This window comes from Phyllostomus hastatus, unplaced genomic scaffold (assembly GCF_019186645.2).
Source record: "Phyllostomus hastatus isolate PE091 unplaced genomic scaffold, TTU_PhHast_1.1 phas_contig_65, whole genome shotgun sequence".
NCBI lineage: Eukaryota > Metazoa > Chordata > Mammalia > Chiroptera > Phyllostomidae > Phyllostomus > Phyllostomus hastatus.
The window spans coordinates 1,733,716-1,756,735 of record NW_025333932.1 but is presented as its reverse complement, the minus strand read 5'-3'; the positions used below and the strand labels follow the sequence as shown (position 1 = coordinate 1,756,735).

Genomic DNA, 23,020 nt, shown 5'->3' with positions numbered 1-23,020 from the left:
ATTACACCCACCTATTTAACACCAGCACTGAGTAGTTCTAGACACTGAGCACAATGCTCCAACAAACAAATGACCACAAGTGCAAGGCCTTCCGATGATTGTTTTTTTCCATGTTGTTCTTAACAAGTGGCCAGCCACTTCAAATCAGAACGCCAATGTCAGAGGGAACGTGTGGCCTCATGGAGCAGGCTTTCCACATTTCTTAATTACTAAGAAGGCCTTTGGATCAGGCCAAAATAACTGCCAATTCTATCTAACCATCCTGATTTTCTCTTTTCCTTTTGCTGCCTACATATTGTTATTTCCTTCAGGCATGCCTAGTCAGGGTTCAGGTTTATTCAGGAGCCCTCCAGGTGTGATGGGGCCAGTAAGATAAACTTGGGATAGTGATTTTGGACCCTAGTCCTCAATAGTTGCAGTTACAGAGACAAGAGTAAGAAAAATAGAGTGGATACAGAAGATATGGTGGAACCATTTAACCACTTTATACTCAGATTTGGAAGTTAATTCTGTGGTTAAGGATTTAAACTGAATTAGAACAAAGACAGAATTTCTTCTTTTACTCATAATCTATTCTTTTTTTTCTTGAAAATTTTTATAATTATTGATTTAGAAGTAAGACTAAAACTATGGCAAATAAATTATTTCATTGTTTCCACATTCTGAAAAAGATTTAACTGTTAATTCATGCCACATTTGTGCCTCAAATCACTGCTTTCAGCAAATAGCTCTGGTCTTTCTGCCTAGCCCTGCTCACCCCTTCCTCTGTGCCAACCATTCCCTCCATCCAGATACCTCCAAGAAGAGTAAGTGGGTCAAGACTCTGGCCTTGAGGCAGAGGGTGGGGCAATCCCTTCCCTGCAGCTATAGTTATAATACATAAAATTCAGGGGTAATGGGTGGTCAGGGTTCCACCACATAGAGAAAGTCAGTCTGTTCAGAGAGAACAAATCTAAACTGTGATGAGAGGCTGAAAGAAGGGACAGAGATGGGGTCCTGCCAGTGCCTATGAGCCAGGATGCACCAGATTCAGGGGATGACCCACTCATGTTTCATTCCAATTTCCCACAACTTCATCAGTGAGTCTTGAATGCCCTCTACATCTACATCTACATAAATACCTTCAGGTCAGACAGTTGCTGCTTCAGTGATTTTGGTTTGTAGACCAATATTAGAACCAATTATCTGGCAGAAAGCTTGTTTCCTTAGTGTATGAGTATAAAATAAATATTTCAAACCAATCAAATTCTTGAGAAACATACCAACCTTCTCTCGTTTTTGTTCAACAACACTTTTTTTTGCATAAATCAAACTGAGCTTTTCCTGGTCCTTTAAAAATCGTCTGCGTAATCTTAATATTTCTGCCCAATTGTCTGTACCTGAAGAATAAAAAGCAGGTTGTTACAGTTGACCAATTTAACATTTATAGTTGACTCTGCCCCATTCCCAGAATCCCCTAAAATAAAAGTGAGGTTTGCTTACCTCCATTTTTTACTTATATTTTAGTTTTCCTTGTTTCTTTTTTTTTTTAGTTTTATTTTTTTCTTATTTTTAGAGAGGGGAAGGGAAGGAGAAAGAGAAGGAGAAACATCAATGTGTGGTTGTCTCTCACACGCCCCCCTTGGGGACATGGCCCGCAACCCAGGCATATGCCCTGACTGGGAATCGAACCGGCGACCCTTCGGTTCACAGGTCAGCACTCAATCAACTGAGCCACAGCGGCTGAAGCTTCTTTATTTCTTTTAAATGACATAAGCCTATGCAGTGGAAATAACTCACCAGTTTTGGAAACTAGAGAACAGAAAGCTAAAACTAGCTCAATCCACTCCTAGTGCTGCGGTGGAGAGAATGTGCCAGAACAGTGACAGTGGAGAAGACTTGAAAGGCTCAGGGACTGACAGCAATGGCACCTCCAGAGAAGGGGGAGAAAAGTGAGGCTGAAGCACGAGGTGTAGACTGAAAGCTCAGTCCCCAAGCTGTGGGTGTGGAATGGGGTAATGGACACAGGGTCTGGGAGTGAAAAAAGGTTAGCAGGGTTGGAGGCAGAGAAGATACAGTGATCATGAAGACATCTGGAATCTGGAGCTTCCTCCTCCCACTTGGTCCCCAGACTTCTGCACCCAGGCCTTTATCCTGCAAGCCGGAGATCAGAGATTTTGCCACTACACAATCAGCCAGTACAAAAGAGCACACAGATACAGTGACATGAGTTTCAATGTCCTGGTGCAGTCTGACCTCTGCTCAGTGAAGACTAGTCACTAGGCACTCCCAATTTGCAAGCTATTCCAAATGCCTTTTTAGTGCCCTACCTCGGAACACACACAAAAAAGCCAAAAATCAACAAGTATTAGGAGGAAAGCTTCAAATATGAAAGACAGAAACCAAAATAAACAATAGCAAATGAGCCATTGCTGAAATCGGACTATGCAGAAAAAAAATTAAAACATTATCATTTATCAGAAAGATAAGAGTAGATACTGCAACCATGAATCAAGTACTGAAGGAACGTTGAGAGAATAAGAAAGGTTACAGAAATTTAAAATATGATATCATAACATAAAAGCAAGGGTTAGAAAATAAGGTTGAAGAGATTTCTTAGAATATAGAGCAAAATGGACAAAACAATAAAATTAGAAGAATAATCTAGAAGATCTGATATCCAAGTAACAGGATTCCAAGAAGAGAAAACTGAGATAAGGAAATCATCAACACAATCGCCCAAGAACATTCTAGAACTGAAACATATGAATTAGCAGTCTGAAAGAGCCCTGAAAAATGGACTAAAATAGGCCTGAATCAAAGAATAGTTTTGTGAAATTTCTTAAAGCTGGTTTAAAAGAGAAGATCATAAGAGTATCCATAGAGAAAAGATCCAGTTCTTACAAAGGATCAACAAAAAGAATGACATCATGTTTCTCAGTCACAATGCTGTGAACTAGGAAACTTCTACGAGTTCACATTTGGAATTCTGTAGCTAAACTACCCATTAGGTGTGAGTACCACTAAAAGCAATGCATGGCATCAAAGATTCTTAATGCTTCTGATCCCCTTTCTCAGGAAGCTAACTGAGGAGGTATTCCACCAAAAAGAAGGAACTAAACTAAAAGAAGAAGAATCAGGAAAGGTGAACAGGACCCTCAGGATGTAGGGGAGGTCTCTAGGTGACAGGTAAGAAGACACACCAAAAGTAAGCACCCTGGAATGAGGCAGCTTGGAGGCTCCAGGAAAGATTTCTTTTATTTTTAAAGATTTTATTTATTTATTTTTAGAGTGGAAGGAAAGGAGAAAGAGAGAGAAACATCGATGTGTGGTTGCTGCTCATGTGGCCCCCACTGGGGAGTAGCCCACAACCTAGGCAAGTGCCCTGACTGGGGATTGAACCGGTGACTCCTTGGTTCTTAGCCCATGCTCAATCCACTGAACTACACCAGTGAGGGCGAGATTTCTTTAAGAACATGAACAATTTATATATGTTGGGATACAATAAAACTATACAACTCAGAGGAAATTTTTGATAAATATGTAGAAATCTAAGCATCTAAACCAAAATATTATTAATGCCCAGAAAAAAATATTGTATAAAAACGAAAACTAATCATCGACTCATGGTTCAACCACAAATACTATTTATGTAGTCAAAATGAAAGGAAACTGAATATTGATGAAATGAAGACTAAGATATAACTGTATCAGAAGATGAAGGCATAGAAAGAATTCATTGTGTGTGAGAGAGAGAGATGAGGGTGCGGGGCAAGAGGGAGCCAAATCCTTAATGTTTGTGATGTAAAGCCAAAAAGCATGACGAATACTGAAAGAAAATGAAGGTAAAAATATAAAGACTGTTTGGAGAGATGGAAGTAAACACCAAATCTTGGCTAAAATGGTATAATTGGTTGCATCTTTCATTTCTTCTAACAAGATTTGGAGAAGTATTTGACTCTTTAAACTACATGTATGAATTACTCTGATACAAATAACTAAAGGAAACTGAAATAAAAAAATTAATGACAGAAAAATGATATTTTAATTAGATTACAATTTCAAGTTTTTGCTGTATTCTCTTTCAATGACAGTAATTAGTAACATAGTAAGTACTAACTCTGTGTATTATAAACCTCCAAATGTTCTTCTTTGGGCAAGAAAATACATACATCTTAAAGAAGACAAGAAGTGAAAATATTTTAAATCTACAAAGGTACATGAGGAGATTCAAGTATAGTACTCGAATTACTCTTAGTATTTATTTTACCTACTCAGTTCTATGACTGAGTTTTTTCAAATCCACATATAAAACTTTTATAGCAAATGGTTTAAAAATTAGGTTTCACCTCTTATCTTCCTATACATGGTCCCCCAATTCTACTTACATCATCAGTGACATTTTTTTCACTCTAAAAACGTAGACAGGGGGAAAACTGCAACAATCTGCGTTCTGTACAATAACTCCTGTCATTCTTAACAATTTCATTTCTCTCTGAGCCTCATTCCCCATTCAGTGAAGAAATTCAACCAAGAAACTAACCAGCCCAGAGCTGGTCTGTTATAATCACTGTGAGTGAACTGGACTGCCCCAAAAGTACACATATCTGTAGCAATTTTACAGAAAGCTGCACATGGGTTTGAGATAAGCAGACATAAAGGGTCAGAGAGACAATCTATAAAAAATGGGAAGATAACAGTCACTTTGGGACTTCATTTTTAACTTTGGGGCTTTTATAATCAAAGTTATAGGGAGGACAGAGAACCATGCACTCTTGGAGGATCATACACTAGTTTGACGGAAAGACAGAAAAGGAAGAAGACTGTAAATAAAAAGACTGGTGGGAAGTAGTCAAGTGTGGAGGAAAAAAGAAATTGGATTCATAGCCCTCTGTCAAACTCACAGTTATGAACAAAAAGGACAGGGTAGATTTATCTTTCTGTAATAAACTTAGAGAATTGTGTATGGCCACAGATGTGCAGCATGAAATTGTGAAAAAAAAAAAAAGTAGTTGGGGGTAAGGAAAGTATTTGTGTGTGCAATTTTTAGTTCTTACAATTAAATAAAAAGGAGTTTACTGTCACTCTTAATTTTACTTATATCTATTTAAATCTATATGTTGGCATTCCCTACATTTCTGTCTTAGGACTGTTTCTCTCTTCATTTATTTTTCTTCCTCTGGGTTTTCACGCACTCCCAGAGCTACAATTCTCATATAGCACTAACTCCCAAACTGACCTCAACCTCGGCCCTCTCAGTGCTGCGTCTGGAGGCTCTGCCAGCCCTTTCCACTCAGCCCTCTTCCAATTGCCCATGGGCTCACCCCTTGTCTTTCCCATCCCACCTTCCTCCCGTGACCTGTAGTTGCTTTGACCTCTACCTGTCCATCCTCCTTAGGCATTCCATATGCTGTTCTACACAAACCTCCCCAAGAGATCATTCAGAGACCTTGGACCTATCTCTGCTCAGTTCCTGACCTAAAGCTGTGGTTCATTCTAAAGCCGCATCCCAGTCTGTTTTCTCAACGCTCTTTACTTTTACTCCCCGTGTGTTCTGAAGCATCATTTAATTGGACTACTACAATGCACTACTAGAGTGGTCTCTCAATAAATGTTCACATGTTCTGTACTCCTCCATCTCTGTCCTTGTTCATCCTTTCCCTTCCCCTATCTGAATCCCCCAATACTGGTCTCAAAGGCCAACTCCTCCTGCAGGTCTTTCCTGATGCTCCCTCTGGAAAATGTCTCTATTCTCTATCTGGATTTAAACCCTCTCTTTGAGACTTAGTTTACTAATTCTGCCTCATCCCAAAATCACCTACCTTACCCGCCCCTACTGTTCTGGAAAGTCACTAAATAAATGGATTAAGTTCAATTTATCAATAGCTTTTCTGGAACACATAAAACTATAATTTCAACATGATAAATGCCCAGACAACATTTACCAAATTAAATTTTAATTACGGGCTATAAGTATATGTGAATACAATCAGAAATGTGATTTCCTTATCTAAGCCTCTGCACTGATTTAGAGGGCAGGTCCTTTTAAACACATTTCAGCAAGCTTACTTTACCTTTTGCTTTGTCATCCACCTTGTCCCCTGGAAGGCCAAGCCTTTTTCCCCCAAAATCAGGTCCCACTGACTTCAAGGGTGTTCTTGGTGATTTTTCACTCCTCTTGTGAGCAAACAGTAAGGAGGAAGACAAGGAATCGGATGATGGAGAGACCATATAATCAACCAGTGGGTCAATACTGCTCCCAGTCAGCCAATTAAAGGAGCTTCTTCCATCTGCAAATAGGCATGACCAGAGATGTCACATCATGTCAGCACCGTACAGCCCTGCCACATCTGCCCCACTGCCACTGCACCAGGACAGTACCTGCCACAGCACTGCAAGAGAAGGAGGCTTCATCTGGCTGGCCCCTGGGGCCTCCATATGCACACCTGTGATAGTGACTATGGACAGCTCCTCCAGGGAGGCAGTTGTGTCATAGTAGGACACTGGGTGGAGGCTCCATGAAGTTACCAGTAGACAACCCAAGGCAGCTCAGGTGTGTCCTCATTTGTAAAGCAGAAAACACATCACCTGTTCCTTCAGCTGCTGTGATCATTACAGGAATAATATTTTGTATCTACTAGGATCCTTGATTTCTAATATCAGTGTCATAAAATTTCCATTGTAGTTATTCAAATTAGCCCTACTTCTAGAACCAATAGAATGTGAAAAAATTTATACAAATGAAACATGTTAAAGTGTTTCTATAAAATAATTCAGATATTTTACTCTACAACTTGTACTGTGATGATCAAATGAAACAGCTGAAGCTTTTGAAAAAGAAAAGTACAGTATACTATAAACAGTAGATAAATTTGGTTTAGCTCTCCTTTGCTTCTGAGATATGAAGTTTTGAATTTGATGTACTAAACAGATTTTTCTGGACAAAACTGAAATAGAACATAATGTATTAAAACTTTTATTTTTCATAATGTATTAAAATTTTCTTTTCCAAAATAACTTTTTGTTTATAGGAAAAAACTGGAAACAGTTTTTCCAGTCTGGAATAACTTTTTTTCCAGAAAAACAATCTTTTTCTCCTTTTTAAAACATTTGTGATAAAATATATATAACATCAAATTGACTATTTTAATCATTTTTAAAATGTAACATTCTATGGCATCAAGTACACTCACATAGTTGGGCAACCATCACTATTATCCACTATCACCACTACCTCCAGAACTTCATCATCTTCTCCAACTGAAACGTTATACACATTAAACTGTAACTCCCCACTGTCCCCTTCCCCAGACCCTAGAAACTACCCTTCTACTTTCTGTCTCTAAGAATTTGACTATTCTAGGGGTTTCAGTCCTTTTCTCCTTGACTGACATAACCTTTTTTGTGGTTCTTATCCTTTTTTCCTATGATTGTTTCTCTTATCTTAAATGTGGTCAAGTTCTTGGAGCAGAGGTTGCCTCCACAGGTAATAAGCCTGGCACACAGAAGGTAGGCCTTCAGATTGATGGTTACCTGTGTTTTGTGTAGGTGTGAAATCATACTGCTGCTGGGTGGCCCGTATGTGCCTAGTCGTAGCCCCTTGAGCAGAAGGGGATCCTTCCTGGGTCCAAGTCTGGAGAGCACTCTGGGAAGCCTGGGTCTCAACAAACATTGGAGTGAGAACAGTACTTCGAAAGCGCCAGTCAGAGTCAATAGTATATTCCTGCATATAAGAGAGTTTCAAATAAAATAATGGTCCTTCGTTAGCAACATGGGAATATTTTTATCTAAAATCCAATAGTACTATCAGCAAGTTTGTACTATAATTACATATATCTGTGTGGAAAGCATCTGAAGAAGCTTTTTAGAATGAAAAGTTATAATAAGAATTATTTGCCAACTAGAAAAACTAATTGGTGCTAGGGGAGAAATACCATTTTTCTACTCTTTAACATTCTGCATTAAAAGGCTTAATGAACACACTCAATAATGGCACCACAACTGCAACAAGTTAAATGACTCAACTCCTTCCTAAGTACTCACCACACGCCTAGCACTGAGAAAGCTACTGGAAATACAAGTGCATGCAGAACAGAGTCAGGCTCTGCCTAGGAGCTCAGGCAGAAGGGAAGTGAACTCTTTTGTAAATGTGTAAATATCAGCCCTTAAGGCTGCCAGGAGATAACATAAACTCAGCATGTACACAGTGAACAGGAGGGATGGTAGAAGGGAATAAAGGTAGTAAGGAGAAAGGAAAATTTAAGTGGAGGCTGAAAGAATGAGAAGTATGAGCCCTGTGAAGGGAATGTGGGCAGAGGTGGGTAAAGCAAATGTGAATGTTTCAGGAAGGAATGTGTATTCCAAATATTAAAAAAAAAACAAACACATCACTAAACATCAGGGAAATGCAAATGAACACAATGAGATATCACAACTGTTAGAATGGCTATTATCAGGAAGACACAAAACAAGTGTTGGAGAGGATGTGGAGAACAGGGGACCCTTGCACTCAGTTGGTGGAAAGGTAAATTGGTGCAGCCACTGTGGAAAACACTGTGGTAGTTCCTCAAAAAATTAAAAATAGGATTACCATATTATTCAGATATACTACTTCTGGGTATTTTTCTGAAACAAAAACACTAAGTTAAAATGATACTGCACCCCCATGTTCATTGTAGCATTATTTACAATTGTAAAGACATGAAAGCAACCTAAGTGTCCACTAATAAAGAAAATGTGATATATATGTATAATATTCATCTACAAAAAAGAAGGAAATATTGCCATTTGCAACAACATGGATGAATCTTAAGGCCATTATGCTAAGTAAGTCAGAGAAAGACCCATATGATCACTTATATGTGGAGTCTAAAAAAACAACAGCAAAACAAAACAAAAAATTTGAACTCACAGATAAAGAGAATATTGGTGGCTGCCAGAGATGGGGGCGAGGTATGGGCAAAATGGGTCAAGGGGGTCAAAAGGCACAAATCTCGTAATGTACAACATTGTGTCTACAGTTAATAATACAACATATATTTGAAAGTTGCTAAGAGAGTAGATCTTAAAAGTTCTCACTGCAAGGAAAAAAACTGTATCGTGATGATGTTAACTAGGCTTAGTGTGGTGATCATTTTGTAATATACAAATATCAAATGGTCATGTTATGCACCTGAAACTAGTATGTTATATGTCAATTATATCTCAATAAAAAAAGAAAGCCGATTTTACTCAGTAGGAAAATGTTGATAACAAAGGAAAGCTTATAAGATTTATTATTACAGAGACAAATACTTCACCTGAAATCTGCATTCTGACAGAGGATGCTCAAACACAGGGTTTAGATAATCTGGGCTCATGCTGGTCATTTCAAGGAGAAAATCTGTTGCTAAACTTAAAAAGTGCATTTCTATTTTAGGAGAATATAAGGAATTTAGTGCCAACAATCGATCCAAGGTATTTGAAGGTAACCTAGTTTCATGGCTCCAGAAATTTCGAATAATTAATCTGAAAAGCACACAAGGAAAAAAGCATATTGCTCAGATATTGGCAAATGAAAAAAATGTCCTACACACAGTGTTATGTGGAGAAGGCACAGTTTTTCATTTATATAAAGTTTAACATAGAGGGAAACCACATTTAAAATACTATAAACAGTATAGTCTGAGTTATGAATAATATGCATTAAAGGAAGGAAATATTGTAAAATTTTAGCATATTTAACCAGTGAGAAACTGGGTGGTTTTATTCTCATCTTTATTACCTGGGAAATTTTTAATGATAAGTATACATAATATTAACTATTTTGAAACTGAGAAAACATCTTAATACAGTACATATAATTCTTTGCTGCCTTGCTAAAACTAGTGACTTCAAAAATTAGTGCCATAAAATATTCAAAACTTAAACTAGTTAAAAACCAGTTTATGCTTTATAATTTAGATATGCTTATGAAATCCAAATGCAATTTTTAAAGGCTCTATGAATTTAAAATTGCAGCAGAACAGAAAATTAACTGATATTTAGAATCATATAAAAAGTTTATGCCCCTTCTTATGTCATTACTACTTGATAAACATTCATTTAACTGACTTAGGGTAGGCATTTTAGATGAGAACAATCATCATATTTCCATGTAAAAGTAACATTACAGTTTCCTCCTATTTTTAATGTTTCAAACAGTTCATTCAAATAGTAATATGTATTGTGTGATCTCAACTATTTGAATTAAATGAAAAACATAGTAATTATCATTAGACTTTTTTCATTTTCTACTGCTTTAATTCACTGTACTGGCAGAGACAGCTTTATCCACACCACTTTTATAAGAGTTTCATATTAAAGTAACTTGTCAGGGTTTTTAAGTCTAATGTGATTAAAATACATTTTTATTTAATATTATGAACACAAGAGGCAGAGAAAATGCTCATACTACAAATATATTTCTAAAACTGCTAAAAACTACACTATGCTAGTCCAGAAAAAAATACCCCTAAATTTATTGGTCCTGGATCAATTATTCCAGGAGGAGCACATACTGAAGGCCAAGGTTCTCATCAGTCAATCCCTGAATCAACACATCTTTTGCCAACTTAAATACTTCCTGGGAGTCATCATCTGCTTGACTTTCTGGATCTCTGAGAAAAATAACAAAATGACAAAGCATTAATACTCTCATGTATTACTTTTGTTCAAACCAGTAACACTGTCTAGAATTAAAGAAACCTGGCTTTCCCTATGGAATTTAAATTTCAAATTAACAGTAGAGTCCATTCTCTTGTGTATGTACTCTAACACCCTCCCCTTTGATGCCTCTGTGAGCCCATTCAAGTGACTGCCCCTGACTCAAGTGTGTGGGGGGTGGGGTGGGGGAGGAGTAGGTGGTGGGAGCAGGGCTTCAAAGGGTTCCCTGGGAATGCTAGGAGGTGGCCCAAGTCCCATGGAAGTGGTATGACAGTGGTCCTGAAGAGGAAGACATCCCAGTAGAGTTCATTTCCTTAATCTTATCAGATCTTAAAGAGATAAATATGAAAACAAATTACATTTTTCAAAAAATCCTCACTGGTGGACATTTTCTCATCATTCCTAGAGAAAGAGAAAGGGAGGGAGAGAAACAAGAGATGCCAGAAGCATTGATTGGTAGCCTCCTGCATGCGCCCAGATGGGGAATCCTATGTACCCAAACTGTGGATTGAACCTGCAATCTAGGTATGTCCCCTGACCAGGAATTGAACCCACAGCCTTTTGGTTATGGGATGACGCTCCAACCAACTGAGCAGCACCAGCCAGGGCAAAAACAAATTATACTTTTAACTCAATAATTTCAAGATTTGAATATTTACCATAGATACATAATACAAGTTAAAATAAGGATTAAGGATACATTCTGATATACAAAAATAAACTTGTCTTAATTATTAATCATATGTTGAAATGTTTTTATTATTTATTATAATCTGTTTCAGATAGCTAAAAGCACCCAAGTTTTCCCATAAGAAATATAATACAAAATGTGAATGTAGAGCTTACCGGTAATTGTCATGAATCCACATAAGAATATTATACATTTGCTCCCTACACACTGGAGAAGGATGAGAAATGAATTCTATAATAGGATTCATAAGTTCTCGGAGTTCTACTGGTTTCAATTTTGCCATCATCTTATAAATTATGTCCAAACACACTTTTTGTCTTTCATCATCTCTATAATAAGGGAGATTTTAAGAACATATAAATTTATCATTTTTTATTATTATACTTTCAGATATGACAGATTAACTTTTCTGTACACTGTTCTATATTTCAAAATTTATTATAATAGCTAATACTACACATATAAAATTATGTCCTTAAAAATAATTATCATGGGTTAGATTATTAAAAATAAACAAATTATTTCAACATGGAATTTTGGATTGGACCCTGGAAAAACTGGTGAAATCCAAATAAAATCTACTTTGGTTAACAGTAATGTACTAACATTAATTTCTTTACCAATGTACCACAATCATGTAAGATGGAAAACTGGGTGAAGTGTATATAGGAACTATGTGTGCTATCTTTTAACTTTTCTGTAAACATGCTTATTCAAAATTTTAAAGCTTACTTTTTTTAAAAGATGAAAATGTCAAATACAATAAACTAAATATAAAAACAAATTTCATGATTTAACAAAATGACTTCACGTGTCAGACCTGGTGTGTTGTATGTGGGGTTAAATGCAGTCTTGGTCCCAGAGAAGGTGTACACCTATCTCCTTGTTTTGTATATTTTTTCCTTAAAGTGTTTTACACACAATAGGTTTTCAGTAAATGTTTAATGCAGGATATTAGGACACAATGACATGTGTTCTTTTTTCACTTGCACAGTACACATCAATAATTTATCAATATGTAAAAGATATGAATACAGACAAGGCTGGAAAAGAGTACAGAGAAGTAAAAATATTTTAAATGGTCAGAGCATTCTCTGTTAACACTTACTGGAGATTGCAATTTTGAAAGTAGATGAACAATTTTAACAACAATCACCACAAAAAGGAAGCCTCTTACCTGGCAAAATAGATGCATTTTACATCTGAAAACAGCCTTAGAATGCCTCAAATGTGGCCACCCCAAGGTGCTAGGTAAGAGGAGGCAAGATGACCAGGCCCCACTACCTTTTCTTCTCAGATTCATATTGAACAAATTTAACAAAATTAACATATTCATGAAAACCTACAAGCTCTGAGTTGCATGAAATAGCTGAACAAATCGACATTTTATGAGCTTGTTGCACTGAGAACATGAGGCTGGTCTCCCACTCACCTGTATCTCATGACTTGAATGAAGTCCTTGCTCTTTAACTGTAAGTACAGATCTGTTATCGCCTCTGAACGACACAGCACCACTTCTAGACAGAGAGTCTTCATCACACCATGAAATTTTGGCAACAGGAAGAACACAGTATTCATAAACCTAACCAGGGGACATGGTCAGTGAGTCAGAGGGCAGTCTCAATCACCTCTTGCCACCAGATGTTCACCACCAGCATCTTACCTATCGGCAAAAGGAGGGAAGCTCTTCACAACTTTGTTCAAGCACACGATAAATTTGTCCTCCATTGTATTCTGATGTTGCTTCAACTGTTTTACAATCAGTTCACACATGGACTCCTCCAGAATCTGAAAAATTAAGTTTCTTTTCTAATATACAAAAGTGGACACTTACGTGAAGTTTCTGAAAACAGGTTTATCTTGAATAGTTAAGTGTTCGGTGCTATCATCTCCAACATGGTCACCATGGGAAGCTCCAGGAGCACTCGCAGGTTTGCATTAACCACTAAGTACCACAGACGCTCTGGAACCATGAGTATAGGGAAACCAGGCTGTGGATACATGCGCTTGTGTTGCTAGCATTGGAGGTGTCTGGCTCATGTCATATGTCAGATTGATAAAGAAGACTAGTACTTCCTTCTGACAATGAAACATGGCCAACAAGTCATTTAAGAAGCTGAACTAAAATTAGTGTAATGCTGATTAAGACACATTGTATGGTACCAGTATTCACATCTCTGCTGGAGTATTCACACAAACCACAATTTTCAAGCAACTCTATCTAAACTATCACTATCTCCCTACACCCTGCTTTCTCTTGATCATACATTTCTACCTATTATAAAAGATTTGTCTGTGAATTACCTGTCTCCCTTCACCAAGTGCCAGGTCCCTGAAGGGCACTTGAACTGTCCTGTTTCTAGCTGATAACAGGAGCCTGGAACCAACTAGTAAGTACCTAATATAAGTATATGAGTGACCAACATGCAGATCTGCCAAAGTTATAAAACAATGTGAGCCTGCCAACATGAATAAAACAGTGGAAGATGAATGCAGGCACACACGCTGATGACTGGAGTTTAGTGGTTAGAATATGAGTGACTCTTACCTCTTTATGTTTCACTTTCCCCAAATTTCTACACAGAAAGCCAATGCCATTTTACATAGTTTTAAAAAACTATGTAAAACAAAAGTGCTTCCCATTTCAATTATGTTAAAATTTAGGTTAAGAGAGATTGAGCCTGGGATCTGCTGTAATTTGCTCCATCCACAGTAAAAATGAAGCACACTATGTAAACTGATGCCAAACATTTAGGAGACATTAGAATCATGTCATAACAAGGTTATTCTGAATTTTTAAAATTGCTTATTTTACTAAAATATCTGATAATCCTTAAATAAATTATATATTTGATTTTCCCAAAGATGTCTATTTCCTTTTAGCTTAATTTAATTCCATTTTAAATCTAAATGAATGCCTAATTGGTGAAATGGACAGGGGGTCCAACATGCTATTTTGGGATACCCTGGGTACCTTGGGACTTCCTGACTTCCCTTCACTGACAATGAATGGAGCCCAGACTCCATTCTCACCCTTTTCTTTCAGGAGAGGAAGTGGGCTAGAAATACAACTTTGGGAATCATGAATATAGAGGAGGTTTTTAAAGCCATGAAGATGTATGATCAGCAGGGGAGCAGTGAAGCAGAGCAAGACCAAAATCATAGCTATGGACATGGCCTGGGAAACATGCAACTAAGGAAGGGAGAAGAAACTGCCCAGGAAGTAGGAAGAGAGTCAAGAAGTGTCCCAGAACCAGTGACAAAAGGAAATCAAGGAGGAGTGGTGAACGTGTCATTGTGGACAGACTGAAACAGAGAGACCCGGCACAAATATCACAATGAGTGACAAGGGCAATGTAGCAGTAGACATTGTTCCACTACACTATTTTCCAGTAAGTTATAATATACTTTCCATGCAACTTTATATATATGTGTGTGTGTGTATGTATGTATATATATATATATATATATATATCTTTAATAATTATATTTTATTGAAAATTACAGTACTCTGAATGTATACTGTGCTTAAACATTCAAGAAGGTACTTTTCAAGATCCAGTGAAGTGGGCAGAGCACACAAGACTGAGAAAGGTTCCCTAGGAAGCATTTTCTCCCATGTAATGACTGTATTATGTAAAAAACTGGAAGCAGAGGATTTTAATAGCTTACCAACCCTAACAGTAGCAGGTATCTACCTCCAAAAGGATATCCTGAGACCAAGTTCAGAGGAATGAAAGCTGGTTAAATAGTCATATCCTGACTTTTAGAATAAAGAGTAAATTACCAATCTTTGAATATTTAACCACTTTCCAAGTCTTCAAAAAACCATATATCCTCTTTAAAAAAAAAAGATGAGAATTATATACAGAAGGAGAGAGAGTAAAATATTAATAAATGCTGAATGCCCACTTTGGTTTCTTATAGTATAGAGCATATAAGTATCAAGTGTCATGACGAATTAAAATTGAAAAAGCATTTATTTAAAATTGTACAACATACTTACATCCTTTCTCTCAGTACAATATTGAAGAATAAGCCCCAGAACTTCTGCTGCTGCTGCATATACCTCTTTATATTTTACAAAAGACATGTTATTGACCAAAGCTTGAAAGTATCTGTAACAAATATAGAAAATAAATATGCATAAAATAATCCATCCTCTTGTTTGACATAAAATTATAACAATTTTATTCCTTGCACTATATTAATTAGAAAAAATTGAGAAAATATGAAACCTAAAATGTGATCTGAATTATTTGTGTGAATATATATAAAGATGTATTTAAGGCTCTGACATCATGACATCAGGAAGGCACTTTATAGTCAGGTCAATCACACTGAACATGCCGTAGTCAGAGCAAAACCTAATACTGTATGTAGAGGGGAAGTGACTCCAGCTGAAGAGGAGGATGGAGAATGAAGACCCTACGCATTTCCTAGGCTCCATTAGCTCAATCACCTGGAGATGCTTGGCGAATGGAGTGGCTGAAAAACAGAACTTACTTCTTTCAGGCAGACCATGATGTGCCAGTGAACTTGCAGGGTGAAGGAACTGACTATATCCTGTACTGACTGACCACGGTGTTATCTGTGTTGTGGGGGCACTGTCTATAGCCTACATTGCGTTAACTGGGCTTCCTTCCCCTACATGAAGTGAGACCAAGAAGCCTGCAGGACCTGAGGAACTTAAAGACACATCAGTAACTGTGCTGGTTTCTTGGGGAACCCCCACCAAAAACCTTCACTGTAGTTTCATAGCATCCAGCATATAAACTATAGTGAAGAAAAAGCTATTGCCTATGATTATAATGTCATGACTCCCTCTTAAAGCCATGGACTAAGACAGAGAGAAGCAATAAAATAATAAAAAATAAAGCGAGCACAAATGCAGTGCCCCCAGATTTTATAGCCAGAGGGACGTTTAATTTCAGCCCCATAGAGTTTTTAATTTCAATTTAATTTCTCTGTAGAGTTGTCACTGGAGAAAATCAAAGCTCAAAAAATAACTTGTCTAACAATAAGCTATTTCCTGCTGACTGTGTTAAGCAACATATTTGTGTAAGATACCAGGTTAGTTGGAGAGGACCAACTAGACAGAGTGAGACACTTCCAAAGAAATGGCACAGCATGGAAGGGAGATGCTGAAATCTAGAGAGTAACCACAATATTAACATTGACTTTAAGTTCCTCCACCCTGACCTGTGAAGGGTCCTAATGGGAGGGGAGCAATGTGGCTGCAACCACACATGAAAACAGAGACCGGGAAGGCCGCATGAGGACCATCAGCATCCCTTTCAGGGTCATGATTCTATAATGAATGGTCTCACAGAGCTCATGTTGCTTTCAGGGGTAAATGCTAAAAATGTCACTTTAGAAAATAAGAAAAAAAAACTTAACACCTCCTATTTTCCAAAATGTACATGAAAAATTACACTAATTTTTAAAAAATTTTCTTTCCTCATTCACTCCATTTACGTACTTCTCCCAAATGACCTCTAAACCCAAATATTTAAATTAAGATAGAAATATTTAAAATGGGTTTGGCCCTTAAACTCATCAAAATTAAACCAAAATTAAACCAGTCTATTTCCAATTCAGGTATACTTTAACTTAAAAAAAAATCAAAGTAAAAGTGATACTTACTTTGTACTCTCTATGCCACATTTTGGGTCATAGGGAGGGAAGTTATTGGCGATCACAATGCCTAATAATTGAATTCCTACTGAATTGTCTTTAGAATTAGGATCTTTCCTGGAAAACTTTTCAAATATTAAGCTGAAACATAAGCATAAAAATGTAGATTATCATATAATGAAATAAAAAGAAGGGAGACAAATAAAATTTTCTACAGCTAATTTTCAAGGTAAGAAATCCTTTTTCCTTTCCCACATCTAACACCCTTCTTACTAATACCCTCTTTGTTCACATCCAGGTTATTCTAGCTCTGGACCAGAGGCATTTTTATATCATGAAAGTTTTCTGTTGCCTAAGGCAGTGCCAAAAGGAATCAAAGAAAAGTTCTACAGTCCATCCCTGGGCTGTTATAGTAAAAAGCAAAGTGCTTCTAGTGTCAAACTTTGAAAGTTGTAACTTTATGAGAGCAATATTATACCCTCATAAATGGATTCTATTTCAAATTATAGTAGTCCTTCTATCATTTCAAGTAATTAAATTTCATTGTAATCACTATTTATAACATGCTACATCTTTAAAACTTCTAAACAATATTGCATAATCTAGTAAATTTATACCTGTAAGGGATGGATAAACAATCCTTCCAGCATTCAACAAGGGTTTTTATAATTTCAAGGTTGTGGCTAAACACAGCTCTTTTTTGATGAAAAACATGTTTCATTAGGAAATGAAGCAATCGGTTTGCTAATACTTCATCTTTAGGAACCCCCTGAAATGGTATAAAAAAAAATCCACATTAATGTGTAGCATTCCATTCTGAAGGAGCAGTTTTTAACCCAAAAGTCCATTTATAAGAGAAATGTGGCATTCTATTGAGGAGTCTGGCTCCTGGTTAAAAACCTGTGTGTGATTTTTCAGGTCCAACCACAGGAAATTACAAAGGCTGTCCTTGATGGGCCTTTAAGGGGTAAAGCTGCCTGCCCCCAACCCCCAAAACACTCAATGGACTTGGAACATAGCCAGTACACTGCAGTCTCAAAGGGTAGCTGCAGTCAGACACTCAGGCCCCCTGTCTGGTCATGCTCTTTCATACATGTACATTCCTAGTCCAGGTGCCTTCCCTCCCAAGTCTCTATCTTTTTCAGGTGCCTCTGCTAAAACTTCCTCAGGAAGGAGGATAGGAAAACTTGAAAACACTCTTCCCTACTCAGACTCAGCCCTCAGTGCTTTTCAGCTCCTAGCCTTCTTCCCTTGCACTCCTCCCAATTCCATGGTCCTGCAAAACAGCTGGGGTTTTTAATTAGTCGCTCCCTGAACAAAGAAATCACCCCCATATCAGTACTGATCCATCTGACCCTTGACTAGTATGCTGTTCCAGGAAGGAAAATGGAACAAGAAAGTCGTGGCTTCCTCTGCTTTTAACCTCTTGCATATATTATTGCAATGAGGTTTTTGATTAAAGGCTTCACTGTGACTTTCACTTTGGCTCACTGTTGATTTAATCAGCTATTCTGCCACCTAAGCAATTCAGCTCCTTCAAGTCCAGCTGAGCCCCTAACATCTAAATCAATCTTTTCTAATAGTTCCTAAGTTAAATTAAACATTCTCTTAACTTTTTCACATTAGTAAGCAGACTACAATTATTTCATCACATCAAGACTAAGGAACCTACATATCGTTTACTTTGAAATGAGAGGTACATCCAGACACAAACACATGTATAAGCTCTATGTACATCATTATATTTAATAAGGACTGTTCCCAGAATATCCTTACATGAAAACTCTTATACTTGATTAGTGCTAACGTTTTCAAGTGACTGGGCAAAGCTCCAGCACACACAAATCTATACCGGTGAACACCACAAGCTGCAATACGAAAGAGTGTCATGCAGCTCACAGTCACTTGAGGAACAATCTCAGCCATTACAGAGCACAGTCAGTACTCTGGGATTAGAGAGGCTGGCAAAATAAATGCCAAAAAATTCAGGGACTTTAATCACAACAGAAGTCTACTGCCATTTATTTCTCATACTTTAATAAACCAATTTCCTAGCTTTCAAACTCCTTGCAGGTAAAAGCAACAAATAAAATTAAACAAACATCTGATAGCTTAAGAATGAAAGGCCTGAGGAATTACCAAAGCAGACAAAAGAGAACTAAAACAGTATGCCATTCAGTATAATAGCACCACAACAGTATAACAATTAATTCTAAGAATGAAGACTCTAAGTCATTAAGAGGAGCTTGAATTATTTTTTATATGCTCTATTTAAGATAGCAAAAAAATGATAGATTACTACATAAAAGATGTATCCATGCTTACTATAGGAGTAGCTAATCCTGTCCATGAAAGAACAGTAGCCACGACCTCAACCACCATATAGTGAATCCCTTCTCCTCCATTAGTTTCAGAAACCACCAGCTGCAGCAAGGGACTAAGCCAGTACTTCGCGTAAGGGCGAAAGACCTAGAAGAAAATTTAGAAGTCAATTATCAAAGAACTATTTTGAATAACCAAAATATTAATCCAGAAACATATCCTCCATCAGCTAAAATTTTTATGTTATGACATGACCTAAATCAAAAACAGATGTAAATTCCAACAATTACACTGATTTATCAGATCAGATTGTCTGTTGAATTCTCTTTATAGGTCCCTAAAACCACAATATAATGGAAGGAAATTTATTACTGATGTTTTCTTTGCTTAAAACCTTTCTGGTATAACTATGCTCATAGAAATCAAAGTTATTCTGTATCAACATTGTCCTATCTGAACAATATGCAGCTCTAGAGAATTTAATTTTATTTTATGCCAATGCATAGGGTATATGAAAAATGAGAATATGCAAGTTAGGTGCAGGTGGCTAATTTTTCCCCCATTTCTTCCTATATTGCGGAAGATTTCATATACTTAAGACTCTGAAATCTAAATAAAATGTACCTATATATTAAATTCCATTTAATTTACTCTACAAATTGCAGAAGAATGCTATTTTGATATAAAATAATAGACTAAACTGATTCAAGTTATTGTATTAACCTCTGCAACCTTTTTAAAAAAATGTTTTCTCAGATATTTCTTATCTACTCTCACTGCAACAAAAGATATGTTGTCTCATATCTTTTTTGTTTATGTACCCCCAAGAGTAAAAAAAAGTCTGAACACTTTCCATATATTGGTTTATTTGTAAATTATAAATACAAACTGTACTATATTAAAATATAACAAATAGATAAATTAAAGGTTATAATTTTTTAAATGTAAATACAAGTTCTAATCTTTCTTCCATAATACAAGAGATTCTTAAACATGTGAAAGCCGCTGTCCTGATAATTCCGGAGCTTCAGATACACATAACGCTCCAGGGACACATCTCAGTGCTGTCTCAGCGTCACCTCATATCCACACACGTGAAAAAATTGGGTAGGTTTCCTTGTCAAACCACATATCCATACCCAGCCTACCAAGTCATCATCCAAGAAACAAAGATGCCAGTTCCTTTTTTGCTAGCCATCAAGTCAGCACTTATAAGAATGTGAGCCAGAAAGCACAAGTGACCTCATGTTATTATGGCTTGAACTGAATCTCCCAAAAGAATGTTGAAGTTCTAACTTCCTTATTTAGGAATGGGATCTTTGAAGATTACCAAGAGGTCATTGAGGGCCCTAATCCATTAACAGTGTCCTCATTAAAAGGGAAAATTGCACACATGAGACAGACATAAAGGGGAAGAGAGTGTGAAGGCTCATGGAGAACACCATGCTGACATACCCGAAACCACTATCTGCTGGGTGAGAGGCCTGAAAGAGATTTTTTCTCACGGCTTTCGGAAAGAACCAACCCTTCCAACATCCTGAACTTGAACTCTGGCTTTCGGATTCTGTTATTTAAGCCATCCAGTTTTGTGGTACCTCTAAGAGCTATGTTATGGCAGCCCCAGGAACTAGAAAACACAACCCTGAGGAACACAGGCCCTGCTGCAGTCTCAGGTCAGCCCTTTCAAGCACCTTCCGACAGCCTTGTGGCTTTCAGCTCACATTCATAGTACTGCTTAGAAGAACCTTCTGTGGGGCCAAATAGATCATGTCACTCTAATTAGCACCCTTCAGTAGCTCTCCACCACTCAGTGAATGAGCTAGACCCTTTGTATGGACCCCTGAGGCCTGGCTCAGCTCACCCGCCCTCAGATATGTAGCCATGGCACTTGTGCTGTTCCTCCCGACCGTGTGCCCATGCTCTGTGCAGTCAGAGCGGACATGCTTGGCCCTCTCAGAGGCCACCCTTACTCACACTGCTGTTTCTATGCAGAATGCCACCTTCCACTGCTACTTTACAGAACTTAACTCAAGGGCTCTCTTAAAAATCTATCCTAACTTCCACCAGTGAAAGACACCCCTCCCTAACACAGTGCTGTATGTAGACCAAGTGATAAATTCAGCAACTTTCTAAGAGAGTAAGTTATTTTTTTTTACATAGAGTTAAGAGGAATAATTTTGCCACTTTATTTGCTACTACAAACCAAGGAGGTTGGCAGCCATAAGAAAGGGCCATCATGTGTACTCATAAAAAGATCACTTTAACTCAACAGAGGTTAATGTACATGTTTTCAAAAGAAATGATAAAAGAATGATGTTGAGGAAATAAATACATATGGTTGGTTAATTTCTTCAGAGAACATCTTTCTTTGTGGTGGGCTTTTAAAGGAGATGCAAAGAATACTTAAAGAAATAATAAATCACTTACTTCTTCTGTATTAATAATAAGCTTAGCTAAGAAGAGACGAATATTTAATGATACTGATGGATTTCCTAGTTTGTCATGAAGAAATTTCATCCAAGGAAGAAGAGTTCTTGGCATGGAACCCTGAAATGAGACATTCAAAATTACACTGAAAAGTAGAATAAAATAACCTCATATTTTGACATTACGAGACAACAATGACAAAGTACAAGATGAGCAGCAAAACTCATGTTTATATGATATGGAATGTGGTTTAGTCTTTGTTATTAAATGTTCTTTCTTAATATGGTATCAATTGAACAGTATTAAGTGAGACAATGAAAGATTAGCAGAAAAAGAGACCTCTTCTTCTTTAGGCAGGATCTGGTTTCTCCGCATGTGCTTAATCAGGGCTGTCATGGTTGCCATACATTCGTGTTGATTGAGTTCGTCCATCTCTAACTCTAGGAAATCATCTTGGATCTTGAAGTCTTTATGTTCCTACAGAAAGGTAAGAATCCAATTTATGAAAAGGACACTGTTAAAATTTCAGTGTACATGACATTCTGATTTTGGGTACAATATCATGAAATACATACTTAAGTAACAATGCTAATTAGATAATAATATCACATGTACTTGGTATATTTTCTTATTAAACAACCAAAAAATAAACAGGACCTCATTATGTCTTCCTTACATTCTATTTCCCCTCTAACCCTTGTCTATGTGGTCACTCCCCTGGGGTCACACACAGCATACAAAAATACATAACATGCTGCTTTATGCCAACACCAACATTTTTACAAAGGTCTGTGTCTTGGAGGCTCTAGCACCCTCAACACCTTAACAGCAATAATCCCATGATTCTTAGTTGCTGCTTTATGGAGAAAGTGAAACTACGAAAGTATAATTATAAGATAAATGTTTACCTACTGTTTTTCCTTGATAAACTGAAAAAAATTTTTCTCTGAAAATCTTTGTAATGTCCTTAATTAGCCTTGAAATCTTAATCAGTAAAACAAAACTTTTAAACTATTCTTGATCTTAAAATTCTCTGAGAAAACAGAGCAGTGAAAATCATTTTATAAGTGTAATGATGAACTGAGGTCTGACAGACACATTTAGTAAATTACACACACACATGCACACAAAGAGGCTGAACAAATGACCTGGGTATTTTCCAGCACAGATAACTTCCAGAAAATACAGACTTGAGAAATCCTAAGAGGAAGTTTTTAGACAGCTTGGGGCTACAAAGTGCTTGCAGGATTGACTAGAAAGAGGGCTAAAAATGGCCTTAGA

At 37.1% G+C, this 23,020-nt stretch overlaps 1 protein-coding gene across 2 annotated transcripts in view; it reads right to left on the bottom strand.

Annotated features, from left to right (window-relative positions):
• The window catches only part of PRKDC (protein kinase, DNA-activated, catalytic subunit), a 199,660-nt gene that overhangs the window by 65,799 nt on the left and 110,841 nt on the right, over positions 1-23,020 (bottom strand). For both annotated transcript variants that reach the window (XM_045849401.1, XM_045849402.1), the window contains 14 exons: positions 22,079-22,216; positions 21,740-21,859; positions 19,316-19,459; positions 17,608-17,759; positions 17,000-17,131; positions 15,360-15,471; positions 13,017-13,141; positions 12,786-12,935; positions 11,509-11,682; positions 10,518-10,616; positions 9,279-9,486; positions 7,513-7,702; positions 6,054-6,269; positions 1,267-1,379 (listed from right to left, as the gene is read on the bottom strand). In XM_045849401.1, the coding sequence (XP_045705357.1) occupies positions 1,267-1,379; positions 6,054-6,269; positions 7,513-7,702; positions 9,279-9,486; positions 10,518-10,616; positions 11,509-11,682; positions 12,786-12,935; positions 13,017-13,141; positions 15,360-15,471; positions 17,000-17,131; positions 17,608-17,759; positions 19,316-19,459; positions 21,740-21,859; positions 22,079-22,216 (2,073 nt within the window). The remainder of the gene's footprint in view (positions 1-1,266; positions 1,380-6,053; positions 6,270-7,512; positions 7,703-9,278; positions 9,487-10,517; positions 10,617-11,508; positions 11,683-12,785; positions 12,936-13,016; positions 13,142-15,359; positions 15,472-16,999; positions 17,132-17,607; positions 17,760-19,315; positions 19,460-21,739; positions 21,860-22,078; positions 22,217-23,020) is intronic.